General features: G+C 40.9%; 1 protein-coding gene across 8 annotated transcripts in view; it reads left to right on the top strand.

Annotated features, from left to right (window-relative positions):
• Positions 1-13,677, top strand: part of TRAK1 (trafficking kinesin protein 1) — a 140,467-nt gene that overhangs the window by 77,363 nt on the left and 49,427 nt on the right. For 2 of the 8 annotated variants that reach the window (XM_040589053.1, XM_040589049.1), the window contains exon 1: positions 3,355-3,681. The exons of 3 other annotated variants lie outside the window; for them this stretch is intronic. In XM_040589053.1, coding sequence (XP_040444987.1) covers positions 3,618-3,681 — 64 coding nt within the window. In that variant the 5' untranslated portion in view covers positions 3,355-3,617. Of the gene's footprint in view, positions 1-3,354; positions 3,682-5,236; positions 5,375-11,807; positions 12,070-13,677 lie in introns of those variants that run through there. 3 more of the 8 variants (XM_040589052.1, XM_040589050.1, XM_040589048.1) reach the window with 3 other exon arrangements.

The raw sequence follows: 13,677 nt of genomic DNA, 5'->3' as shown, positions 1-13,677 counted from the left end.
ATAATCCTTTGTGACTTACCTACCTGAAGTTCGTGTATGCTTACTGTGTTGCTTTCACATCAGTATTGGGTGTAACAAAAATCTGATCAGCAAAATAAAGCCAAAAATAACACAGTCTCTGTCAAAATGCAAATAAGTTTTGTTTTTCAGACCCTTGTTATTTCAGTGTGCCTCTTGATTTCGAGAGGTAAGGTTAGCTTGATGCAAAAGCATTGTAACAGGGGGAGCCTCTGTGGGGAAATCAGTATGATCTCTGTGCTTTTCATGTACAGGGCTAGAAGTTAATAAGACATTAAGATTTCCTGACCTGTGGTGGGTACAGAGGGGCAAAAGCTGTGGCAGCCAGAGCTCAGATGCAGACTGTTCAATTCTTGTTGACTTTGCATTTTGGTATCCTGTAAATGGGGGAGAAGCGCCAGTAAATGTGGCAGTGCCTTGGTTAAGGCTGTGCTGCTTTGCTTTGAATTAGCCACCCAAGAATCACAGTGCTTCCAGCCTAGAGCAGGTTGACTGACTTCACTTGAGTATTACACCAACTCAGTTGACCACCAGTAATAACTGAAGTACCAACATTAGACCTCTTCATCTGGAGACTGACTGCAGGAGAGCTGCAGGCCTTGGCCCCAGGTGCCTAATGCTGGCTTATGGAGGAGAACAGATAGGGTCCTAAGAGTAAATAAAGTTGGACAAAACCAGTGGTTTAGAAACATGGGCTTCAATTTGCTGCCCAGCCAAGAACATCTCACAGGGGCAAGGGGGAACTGTATTTGCGGAAGAGCTCTAGCACTTCCAGTCTCTATGAAGCTTTGAAGTTCACAGTGGTCTGAAACCATGTGCCCTTGTTCCTACTGCCTAGGAAGTTAAAAATGAGTGTTTTGTATAATGAAAAAAGTTCAAAGATCTTAGTGGCAATTAAAAAAATTAAGTAAATGAGTGGAGGCCCTTGAACTACAAAGTCACAGAAGAGCAGAATGGTTGAGCGTGGAAGTGACCTCTGCAAGTCATCTGGTCCAATCCTCCTGCTTCAAGGAGTGTCCCCTAAGCAGGCTGTGACAGTGCTCAGTCACCCTTCTATTTAGAAAAGAAACAACAACAAACCAACCACAAATTCTTATGTGCAGCATGACCCACCTGTGTTTCAGTTTGTGCTAGATGCCTCTGGGCATCACTGAAAGGAGCCTGCCTCTGTCATCTTTGCAGCCTCTGTTCAGATATTTATACACATTGGTAAGATCCCCCTGAGCGCTCTCATCTCCTGGCTGAACAGTCCCAGCTCCCTCAGCCTTTCCTCATAGGAGAGATGCTTTGATTCCTTGGCCTTTGTGGCCCCTTGCTGGACTCTGCCTCCAGTAGCTCCATCTCTCTCTTAACACTGGGGAACCCTAACCAGACATGGTACCCCAGGTGTGGCCTCACCGGTGCTGAGTAGAGGGGAATCTTGTGCATATTGCCAAATAGGTTACAATATTGTAGGATGAACACAGGGATTTCTACACCCCGACACACAGACACCCTGACACACCCCAACTTAGCAACATGTTATTTTCCAGTGGAAGTAATGTGCCTGCAAACAAAGGTGTATTTGAGTTTGGCTGTCATCTGGAACTTTGGAGCTGAGTGAATAGCATGCTCAACTGCCACTGAAAAATGTTTGGCAGATGCATGAACCGATGTGTTAATCTATGCTTCAGCTATCAATATATAAAAGGGATGTGGCAATTCCCAACCTCAGAATTACTGCAGTGATAATTTTTATACCAGAAAAGTTGAAATACTAATGTGGTCATGAAATGTATGTATTTTCCTTTGCATAGCTTGACTGTGTCTTAAATATTGCTGTTACATAGAGCAAAGTGGTACCAGTCAGGGAGTAGAATATGGGGTAACAACATAGAGAAGACATGACTGAGAGTGAGCTTAATAGAAATCCGCGAAATCATGAGTGATTGGAAAGGAGAGATTGAGCATTCAGATTTCAGAGCTGGAAGGAGTGAATTAAGTTAGTAAAATTGAGTTGCAAAGCAGAAGGTGAGGGCTTCTTATATCATGAATAGTAGATGTGTGGAACTCCTTGCAAGAGGATGTTGGAGGTTCTGAAAATGTATACGGGTGCAAGAATAGACAGGGAAAGTCCATCAAGAACTGCTAAAACTAGACACTGTATCTGTATCAGGCTATCTATGAAGCTGGAAAAATTGGAGGTTGGGAGGGCAGTTGAGGGAAGTATTGGCTGGTTCTCCTTTACCCGCTCATGGCTGTTCTTGTAGATGGAGCCTTTGGCTGGGCAGACACCTCCTTACTCAGACCCAGTATGGCCTACTACCTTGTGTTATTAACATATGTGATTCTACTGGTGTTCATAAAGGAATAGAGTTTCCTAAAAAAGGAGGAGAAAGGGCTGAAGAGTATGTGGCTGTTATGTACAAAATGGATGTCAGTGCCTTTGGTAACTGTACCTGCTCAGATTCAGACACGCTTATTGAATCGCTGTTTAATGATGATTTAACACCATCTTTTCCTCAGACAGATTTTCTTCTAATAGCTTAAACAATTCTATTTTGTGCTGCATAAATAAAGTCTTCTCTTTCATTTCCAAAACACTGAATACAGACATTAAGCTAATTTGTGTGACAGTCTTCAACATTTTTAGGAATAGAGTAGTGAAAGTTTGTCCTAACCTCTTGTTTTCAGCTGTGAAGCTCAGACGCTTGGGAAGAAAAAAAAAAAAACAAACCCAAAAAAGGGTCAGTCGTTCATGGACAGGGCAAAAGTAGAAACAGATTAGCTTTATTGCAAAGGGAAATGTATTGCTGTCCTGATGTTTCTGATTCTTTCATTTTTTTGTTTACCACTTTTGCAATAACAAGATGCATAAAGGATTCTATTATATCAGCCCAGAATAGCGTAACAAAGCTGTAACGTAGCTTAATTTTCCATGGGGAAGGCAGGCTTTTATCAGATTGGGGAGGAGAGTAGTAATGGACTAGATTTTCATTATTAATGTACTGCATGTAACCAGTGAATTGTGATGGCATGATGGTGCTGTTCAGTGAGCAGTCAGCAGAGAGTTGTATCATCTTTCTGAGCAAGGATTTTTGCTTCCAGCATGGAGGGGTACTTCTAGTCCATAAAGCCAGAAAAGCAAAATGCATTTTCTTTATCTCTGCATTGCTTCTGGTGCCAGCTCGTCTCCATAGCAACATGTTAGACTGAAAGAGATGTGGAGACTAGGGAGGAAAGGAATGAGTTAGAATCAGCCAGGCGGTGGTGGTGTGTGTCCCCTACGTCAGCGCATCAGCCTTTCGATAGGATGATTTTGTTAACACCCATCCAAGGCTCCTGTGCAGAGCTTCTTTATTAGAGGAGCCGCCAGGGCATCTGCTTCTCCCTTCTGCATCCTTTTTCTGGTTTTTATTTTATTTTTATATTTTCCAAATACACCCTCTGCACCCCCCGTTTTATTTTAGTTGCCTCGTTGAAGATGTGCAGCTTATTTTCAGCTTCCTGTGAGCTTCCTTGCGCTGTGGTATTTCGCCAAGGCAGGAAGGCATGGCTGCATTTCACTTGACCTTAGCAGAGAAGTGAAATCTCGTCTATGTTGTTGAAGGATACTGACTATGCAGAAATTTATTGAAGCAGATTATTATGAACTGGACTGGTATTATGAGGAATGCACAGATGGTAAATATTTATTTGTAGTCTCTTGTTGCAGAATTTGGAGCCTGTAAGATTGGAGCATCGTTATTCAAGGGTTTTAAAAATGAAATACCTAGAAAAAGGTGCCCTGGTGTAGTGGAGATGCCTGCATCTCTGTTGCAGCTGAACATCTCTTGTGAGTGTGCTACAAGAGACTCAGCCATATAGCTTTCTTTTTTTCAAAGGGAGTGGCAGAGGAGTGTATGTACTGTATGAGCAATCTTTGGGCAGGGGCAGTGGTATTTGAAATGATAACTGTATGTATTGAGCTAAAATTAAATACACTTACTGTAAGATTCTGTACTGGTTTGAGTTTTAAGTCTGTTTTTTCTGCACTACCAATATGCTGTAATATGTATATATTTAATGTGTTAATAGGCAGTATGTGTTTTCTCGCTGGTTATTTGTCTGTGAAAGACGTTTGAAACTGGAGCTTCCTAAAAGTGAGCAGGTTAACTTTTTGAATTTGAAAACTATCTTCTGGGCCTTCTCCAATTTTTCTAATGTTTGCTTGGGTGATTATTTCTTTATCAGAGCACTGAATGTTTTCATCAGACTTCTGACAGAAGGCACATGAGGAAGAATAGGGAATGGCTAAAACTGTATTCTCTGCAGAGTGGAAAAATCAAGATTTCTCATTGATGGCATTCAGTGATAACCTGTAAAAGAAAACGCAGCCTTTGGGAAAGCAGTAGTTATATATGGATTTTATTCTGGTGGGAGAGCTTGGTTTAAACAAGACAAGTCCAAGATCAAAGTGAAGCAAAGAGCAGAAAGGAGAGTAGGCCATGGGGATGTTGTAAGTATGTGTTACACAAAGATATTTTGTAGTGGTTTGATAACAGTATCAGAGGGGACGTAAAGAGTAAAGATAATTGTGACAAAATTTTGAATGGGTTTTTATGGTCTTTTCAGTGGTATGTGCTTCCATTTATTTCTCTGTACTAGATTTTGGAACTGAATGCCATTTCAGAAACTTGTTAAACTTCTCTTATGTTTAATTGATTACAGGAGTCCGGGTATTCAAAGAGGAAAGGTGTGTATTTATTTGAAAGATCTGACCACTTTAAATTGGATTTAATCCATTATGTAACCTTTATCCTAGGTTTGACCCTAGTAAATACTGTAGCATCTGATTAATCTGCATGATGTAACAAGCTGAGTTGGCCTGGTTTTAGAAGCTTTAGAAATAGAACAGTTATGCTGCCATTAAAAGCAGTAGCTGATTTCTACCCCCACCCCCACCCCACCACCCCCAGGTTAAATGCAGATAACCTTTTTATTGTTCATTTTTATGGTCCTTTGTCTGGTCAAAGCGTCGTTATGCAGAGGTGTGGTATGCCTGAATGTCTGAGTGAAGAGCCGATCTGCTCATCAGTTTTGTCTTAAGGTGTGTGCTGCGCTGGAGAAACTATGGGAGTTCCATGGTAGTGGAATAAGCAACAGGTGTTAGGCAAGCATTTAAATCCTTTGTGGGATCAGGGCCTCAGGAGCACTAGTGGTTGCTCTGATTCTGGGCTTACGAGTTTTCCTGTGAGCGCTGAGCCGCCACCCAGCGTACTTCTTCCGTGACCTGAGACCTGAGTATGTGCGTGCTGGCTGCTTGAAGTGTTTGGGAAGGTCTCCTCAAAGAGAAAGCAGCGTTTAATGTCTCATAGGGAAACCATTTCTCCAGTAGGTAAGTCATAATACTTTCTTAAAATTACTATTTTTAAAAAAATTATTAAATTATTACTTCTTACATGATGGAAGCATAGTGCTGTCAGTCCTGTCTCAGCCTCTCAGGTGAGTGGTAGCCCTCCAGGGTTTCATGGAGCCTTTATGGGGTTAATGTTCTTTTGCTTCTCCCAGTTGAAGTACGCAAGACAAAAGGATTTGAGAGGTGTGGTGGAAGGCACAGTCTTTGGCCTTCAATACTGGCACATTAACTTGGGTTTAAAATGGTATTGACCTTTTTCCTGTTGATGGAAAAAGGTATTCTAATCGTAGTGGGAGACAAAAGAAATTTTTATAGAAGAAAATGGAGCTTTTCCAAAAACCTGGAGCAGATGGCATATTATAAGAGATGCCTGTCTCTTGATTGATGTTTGATTTTTCTGCCATGTATTTGTCAATACCAGAGTCATTTGCCTGAGAGTCTTTTTATATTCTGTAGAGAGTGATAGGCAGTTGCAGCTCAGCTGACCTGTTTTGAATATCTATTTTAAGACAAGAGGAAGATAGTTAAAGAGCTCATTTCTCTGCTATACATGAACTCTCTGGGGCTCAGATGTATGCATGCATTCAATTTGTGAATCCCACCCAGTTCACCCTTTTTGGTAAATGTAACAGAGGAGAGTTGGTGGTACATTGAAACTAATTGGAAACCTCACAAGATACTATCCTACAGTATTATTTTTCCAATTAATTTGTTCGTACATTTTTTATCAGAGCTGCTGAGACTCAGATTTCCATGTAAAAGATGTGACTTCATCTGTTTTCCTTTTTTTAATAACTATTTCAGCAGCATGTGGTTTCTTGCTCTTCAGAGAAAAAAAGCCCTCTAAAATTACATCAGGCTATAATGCTATCATTTAACTTGATAGGTAAAAAAGTGACTCTCACTGTTACTTCAGATTTAATGAACCAACAGAGTAATGATGTCTTCAAATTGGGTTTGGTGGCAGTTATTTTTTTTTAATACCTTGCAAAAAAATTAACATGCTCAAAATTTGCCATTTATAAATCTTTACAAAGACTTTCTAGGGTTGGAGTAATGAATTAATCCCTTTAGGTAAGGTCCCCTACAGAGTTTATTTTTGGTAGGGGTAGATGGAAATAAGACAATAAAATGTCATACTGTTTGAATAGCATTACAATGAAATTAAACTTCTGTAAATAACAACTGTTACACTGTGCTTTTTAAATAATTTTCAAGTATAACATTTTATAATATGAGCAACGGTTGTCACCTTACTTGGCATTAATTAAATATATTGCGTAGGTGGAATGCGAAGGGGAAAGAGCTGGGTGTGTACTTGGGTAGGGAAGTAGCTATTTTCACCTCAGACTTTGAGATTGACAGAACCAATGATAAAAGAAGAAAAGATAAAACTTTTGTAGACATCTATCATGAAAGGAAGCAGTATAAAAGTCTAGGTTCATCTAGATGTTTGGGTGTTTTAGACAAAACCAAATAGATTCTTAAAAAAACCCACATGTAATGCAACTCGGGTGAAAAAAACAATGCAACCCCCCCACACACAAACTACCAAACAACTAAATAAACAGATAAATAGATACCTATAGAAATCTTTATGAATAGCCTTCTCCCCCTGCCTCTTTCTTAAGCCATTTTTTTTATCCTCTCAATGAACAATGCTTTGTAGAGAAGTCCAGGTTGACTTTGGCTCAAATTACTTTTCTTGTGGTTTCTTCCATTACTCGTTTATTTCTAGCTGAACAACTTCATGCTAATGCCTGAGAGTTCATTGCCTACAATTCCAGATGACTTTGTGTATGTGCAATTGGCTCTTTTCTCCTGCTTTTGTGGGCCTTGAGTTTCAGCAATTCTTGTGGAGAAGATGGCGCTTTTTCCTTTTTTCCCTGCCAATCCCACTGTGTGCCCTGTTCGTTACACATGCTGAAGCTTCTAACTGCTTTTATGTTTGCTTGAGCAACTTTATCTCACTCTCTTTGTCATTCCAGCACACCTTACCCTGTTTTTGCTCTTCTCTAATTTTCAACCCCTACCTGTATTTTCTTCCTGGTCACATTGGAATTTTTTCATCACGTGATCACATGTTCTGTTTGCAGTTACTGTTTGGAGCTTTTCTCTGTTTTATTTTCCACTGCACTGAAATAATTATCAGCAAGCTCCCTAACTTTTTTTCATTGAACAATAATTAATAACGTTAACGCTTGTTCTCCTTGACCTCTCAGCCACTTTAAGAATGTAAGAATGATTACTTGCCTTGCCTATATTGTGCCTTTACAGATGTAAGACTGTGTCCTGGTTCCCCTCTGCTCCCCCCCACCCCCCCACTCCTTTTTTTTTTTTTAAGTCACTCCTTTAAGGTAGCATTAGAAGAATATTTTGTATTCCCTGCTGCAGCTCTTATTGTTCTCGGTTCTCCATGTTTCTTCTCTGTGCACCTTAGTTACAGGTAACCTTGCAAACACACCTCTGCCATCTCTTTGGGTGGCAGTCAAACATTTTCCTTAAAATCCGCTTCCATGACATCTTACCCCATACAGTAGGAGTTTAGCTGACGGTTGGGCATTTATGATGAATCATCGTCTCCCTCATATATTAGCCTCTTTTGTCGCTGGCCCTGTGGACAGAGTAACCCTGGTGTTACTGTGGGTGTTGGGTGGATGCTGATTTGTGGCATCTAATGCTGTCTAAATCTGTGAGAATCTTACAAATGCCTGTTGCATCCAACCTCTGAAACAGCCCTTGCTCTATAGGTATGGGGCTAAAATTCTCATTCAGGTTGTTCTTGTTTTGCTTCTGTGTCCTGTATCTCTATACTTGATAAATATGGTTGAATTTTGCTTATATTCATGTAATCATTGATACCATTTTCCTAGTTTTCTGCTTTTTGCTATGTCACTTCTTGTTCTTTATTCCTCCATTGACTCTCTATTCTTTATTCAGTCAGACCTAAGCTACTTGTACTTGTATGTTACCTCTATGTATTTCAGTATGGAGGTATCTTTCCTCTTTATTCTGCTCACCTGCTGAATTTCCAGGTAGGCTTTTTCCTACTTCATCCCATTTTGTTTCATTTTTGCAAAAGTAACGTGCTGTCCTTTTGGTTGAGTTGGCAGAAGATAATTTGGGTGGGATTTTGAAAGAGTGGGAAACATGCAAAACCTGTGAAAATTTAACAAGCTAACTTTACTTGACTGAGCAAAGCACATGTTCAATGACCAATTTATCTTCCCTCCCTGAAAAGCCCACCCCAAAACACCCACATTTCTTCAACATATTTAAAATCTGAGTGCTGCCGTTTCAGGTGTTGTTTTTAGGATTTGTTTGCTTACAGAGACTCTCTTTGCAGCATTGTTATTATTAGTTAATTGTGGTCAAAATTAATGTGGTTAATTGTGGAAAATGTTATTGATAAGGAAAGGTTAGAATTATTTGAATACATTGGAGTTCCTTGGAAATAATGACTCAGGACATGAGGGTTTGTTTGTGTTGTGTCCAGCCTCACCCTTCTTCAAACGAGCTCCTAGTTCGCGTGTTTGCCGTTTGATCGCAAAGTTGCTGAAGGCCATCTGTACCTTAGTGCAAGCTTCGCATGAGGAATGTGCATCTGTGTGCTTTAAGGATTGCAGCTCACTTAGCAAGCTTCCTGAAGGAAGTTAAATGTCTTTCGCCGCTAATGCAGAGCAGTGATTGCAGCAAATATGCCAAATTTACTTTGCAGTGGCAACCCAAAAAAATGTGTGTTCATTCTGGTATATTCTTGAAGTTCCTGAGTATGTATTTGTAGGAAATACTAAAAATCACTTTTGACTCTTTCCTGATTAGAAGGTATATTTTCAGAACCATATGCAATGTAGCTTTTCCCCTCCTCCATAGCTGCTTATTGTTTGGTATCTGTTGGAAACCTGGCTCTTAGTCTTTAGAAAGTCAATATTCCTGCACTATTAAAAGGACTTAATGCAGAATAGCACTGAAAATGAGTTGATAGTGTAAGGGTGGGGTACACATTCCTTCTCCACCCATTAGTAATTTGCATCAGCATTTTTCATACACTGATATCAAAGTGGGCATTGCAACACTTACCTTCCAGCTTTTGAATGTCAGAGTCCTCCTGTGTGGCATGAGTTCACATGAGTCACAGTTCAGAAGTCAGCTTGTGGAAATACTCATTTATTCTCCTTATATTGTCATTTAGCCTGGAGAGAAGGTGGCTCAGGGGAGACCTTACCACTGTCTACAACTACCTGTAAGGACGCTGTAGTGAGGTGGCTGTCGGTCTCTTTTCCCAAGCGACCAGTGATACAAAGAAGACAGGATAGTAGAGAGGAGAGGAAGCGGTCTCAAGTTGCACCGGGGAGGTTTAGGCTGGATATTAGGAAAAAGTTCTTCACCAAAAGGGTTGTGAAGCACTGGAACAGGCTGCCCAGGGAGGTGGCTGAGTCACCATCCCTGGAGGTATTTAAAAGACCAGTACATGTGGCACTTAGGGACGTGGTTTAGTGGTGGGCTTGGCAGTCTTAGGTTAATGGTTGAACTTGATGATCTTCAAGGTCTTTTTCACCTTAACAATTCTGATGCTATATGTATCTTGGACAGCAACGTGCATGTTTTCAGTGTATCACCCGCTGCCCTGCTCTCCTTTGTAAGCTAGTTGGTTAGCTATAGTGAACACTTGCCAGCAATGTTAAACCCATAGTATGTCAACAGGGTTGGCAGGGGTGGACTCTTCTGTCCCCAAGTTTAAAAAGGTGCTACTGGCATTTTTTTAAAATGAGTTTGTTTTGGTTATTCTCTGAACTTCAATTCTCTAGCTATTACTAAAATGTCATAAATTGACACTGGATGGCAAGTAGGTACTTAAGACTCTTACTGTCTTTCTTAATTTTATTTTATTTTAAAGAGTTTTGATTCATTGTTACAGGGGAGAAATGAAGACACAGGAAAGCTCTAAGGAGCCAGAAACTAGAAGTAAACCCTATTACGTTGTTATTAAAATTGCATCTTTTAATGTCATGATAGGTGGAGAAAGGGACAATCCCATTTTTTCCCAAAGCGTTCTTGAGGCTATTGCTGCTGCTGAATATTGCAGTAAATTTTGGCAAAGGTCAGGTTAAGTTGGAGTAGTAAGGTCCTTCTTTACTCAGAAATGAGTGTTCCTTTCCTCAGCAAGCACTTAATGTATTTCATATCCTTTGGCTATTTTTTATATAAACATTGGTACAGTGTTCGTATATAAATATCAAGAGTTTAAAACATAAACCAGAATAATTTGTTGTGATTGTATAAAACAAGTTCTTTCCCATCTCGTAGTGTCTGGTACTCTCGCACCACTGGAGAGGTGGTAGTCGAGAAATTGTTTCTATGTGATCCTAACTGTTACGTTCCGCTGGCTTGTGGTGCTTGGCTCCCTTCCTCCCCAGCAGTCAGGGCCCCTCGGGGGGTGATGAGCTGCCCTTGGCTTGCGGTGCCCCCATTTTGCCTGCCATAGGAGTGCCTTCTGCAAGCAGCAAAGGGCACCTCTTCGCCATTGAAAAGTAAGGGAGGCAACCTGGCAAACATTAAATATCTACAGCAGCAGAAAGTTAAATAAGAAAGTTAACCTGCCCTATGTCTGTAGTCAAGTTTAGCAAACAATCTGTTGGAAACCAAGAGGTCTGAGCACAAGGAGGGAGTTTTGTTTGTTGTTGAACAAAGAGAGATGTCCACCCTTGAAAATGCGTTAGGGTGCCCTGTGTGGACTTGAGGTATTTCGTTTCCCCACAGCGCACAGTAGAGTAAAGGCGACTGTGGAAAACGTGTTTGACAGCTGATGTGATATGTCATTTAAATGCTTGGTGCAACCATAGTATTTTTTTGAAAAAGCAATAAAAAAGCTCCCTTCCCCCCAGCCTGATTCTTTGCACAGCGGTGTCAGTGCAGCTGGACTGCTGTGCAAGAGCCGGACTCCTGCTGCGCAAGAGCCTCAGCCTTCGAGACCTCTCTGCTGGGTGGGATTGGCCGTGTGCGCAGGCTGTGGCTGCTCGCTGCTCCCCTGAAATCTGTTACTTGCAGCATTGGGCAACTCGAGAGGTGATTAAACTCCGTGAAGGTGCACACCCTTCACTAGGTGTGACAGTCGGAGGCTGGGTCGGGCTGTGCTGCCGAGACACTTGCAGGAAGCTACCACTTCACTTGGACGAGCAGGGGCAGAGGAGGGAGAACCTTGTTGACTGAGGAGTTCCAAGGACGGGGGTTTCAGCCCACTTACTTTGTCTGGAATATGCTGGTGGAGCTGTTGAGCAGAAGCAGGCTGCCCTCAGAGCTGGTATGAGGAACAACATAAATCTTCTAGCAATTATTAGACAGATGGTCTCTTCCCTCCTCCACCCCATCTGTACAACAGAAAGCTGTTGTGCTAAGGACAAATACTCAGTCGCTCAGGAGCTCCCTGGCTGAGCATGTGAGTGAGGAAAGATGGTATCCTGCTTTGTGGAGACCTCGCTTTGCTCTCCCCCAAAATACAGCCTCCGGGGGAATGACTTCCCATCTCCTGTGAGACTAAGGCATCATATCGTGTCTGTTTGGGACGAGTTCAGCAATGTCAGTGAAGGAAGAGGAAAGCTTTGAATATGATTATGAAAAGGAAAGTGGGAGAGAAGGCACATTTAACAGGCAGAGCCTTGATATCTTGGAAGAAGGTACTTTTCACCTTTTGATTTTAAACTTTTACGGTAGTAGCATATGGCAACGTATAAGTTATTTGAGTGATGTTTGTGGATTTAAATCTACTAAATTTTACTTTTTTTTTTTTTTTTTAATGTGTAGCCAGTATGTTCAGATGGAATACTAAGAAAATACTCATAAGCAGGATGGATCTTGATTTATATACACTACTTTAAAGAATAAATACATTATCAGTAGATACAGACTATGCAATATCTTTCTAATAATGAAACTGGATTTGGTAAATTATCTTTCTTTGGAATTGTATGTGGTTTTTGTATGTACATCTTGTGTGTGTGTTATGAAGCTCTGTGTGTTGTCATTAGGTACTTCTAAAAATGAGTAGAGCAAACAGAGCAACAATTTTGTGCTTGTCCATGAACTTGAAAGCGAACAAACAGAAAAAATCCAAGTTTTGGGTCTTGTGATTTAATCTTGCAACAAAACAAGCAACTGAACAATCTTGTCCTGCTTTGTGGAAATAATGGACATCTGCGTTTTGCAGGCAACTGGGCCGTTGGGGTGGGAGTGTGAGTGTATGTGCATTGCAAACCCTCCTGTGCACCTGCTGTATGCTGTGCACTGGCTGCTTCCCACCAGTCTGGCCATCTTTTTCAGGGCTTCAGGTGCCAAAAGTTAAATGTACCGTTTATGTGATTTCATGTGCTGTAAATTTTGCTTGAAAATAGCAGCTTTATGCTAGAGAACTGTTACTTCCAAATACACTATCATAAAGCTGGTGTAAAGGTACTTTGAAAGATTGTCAGCGCAGAGGATGTGACCTGCTGTGCATTTATACCCTTATGTACCTTATAGGAAAGAATTCCTGTGTCCAGAGCCCCAGTGGATGAAATGTGCTTTTTGAATCCTGTTGCATAGGTCTTTCCTGTAAAGATCCCCTCAGAATCACATATTCCACCTGGATTTTAGTCATACTTGGTCAATAAACCATCCGTCTCTCCTGTTGTGGGTCTCTGAAGGAAGCTGAGCTAACCTGTGTGCCTCTGCAAAGTGGAAAGGTGCTGGAGAGAATGCTGGTGGAAGGAAACTTAAAACTAGGGATTGGAATGGGGAGGAAACTTATAAGAGAGGCCAACCAACACTTTCATATTTGATTCCTGGCGTTTTTTTAGTGATTAAATGGTTGCTGAAATGTACATCATGCTGTTCTTATTCTTCTTGTTGACTTTACCTTTTTCCAGCTCTAAGTAGTCTGAAGCTGTTCTTGTTGATTTTGAGAGAAAAAAAGAAAGCTTAGTTCTATCTGGGATAAATTTAGCCCTGTCCTTCTACAGTACCTTCCCTTCAAAAGCTCAGTATGTATTTGAAATGCCTTCTAAAGATGCTTTCTCTCCTCCACCTGTACATTCAGGTCACCTACACAGTTAGTGTAGTAGTGATACAGGTGCACGAAAATGATGTATGGTATTTCTATGTATCTTTGCATGTGGGTGCACTTAGGAACGACAGTATTTTTCTTGGGGATGAGGTAATTCGTTCTATAAGTAAAGCAGATGGAAACACCAGCCTTTTCTTGCTGAACAAAAGAAGCATTCTAGCCATATCTGGCTATACATCTGGTA

Source organism: Falco naumanni, chromosome 4 (genome assembly GCF_017639655.2).
Source record: "Falco naumanni isolate bFalNau1 chromosome 4, bFalNau1.pat, whole genome shotgun sequence".
Classification (NCBI taxonomy): Eukaryota; Metazoa; Chordata; class Aves; order Falconiformes; family Falconidae; genus Falco; species Falco naumanni.
The sequence above is the reverse complement of the archived record's forward strand: the minus strand, read 5'-3'. Positions and strand labels throughout refer to the sequence as shown.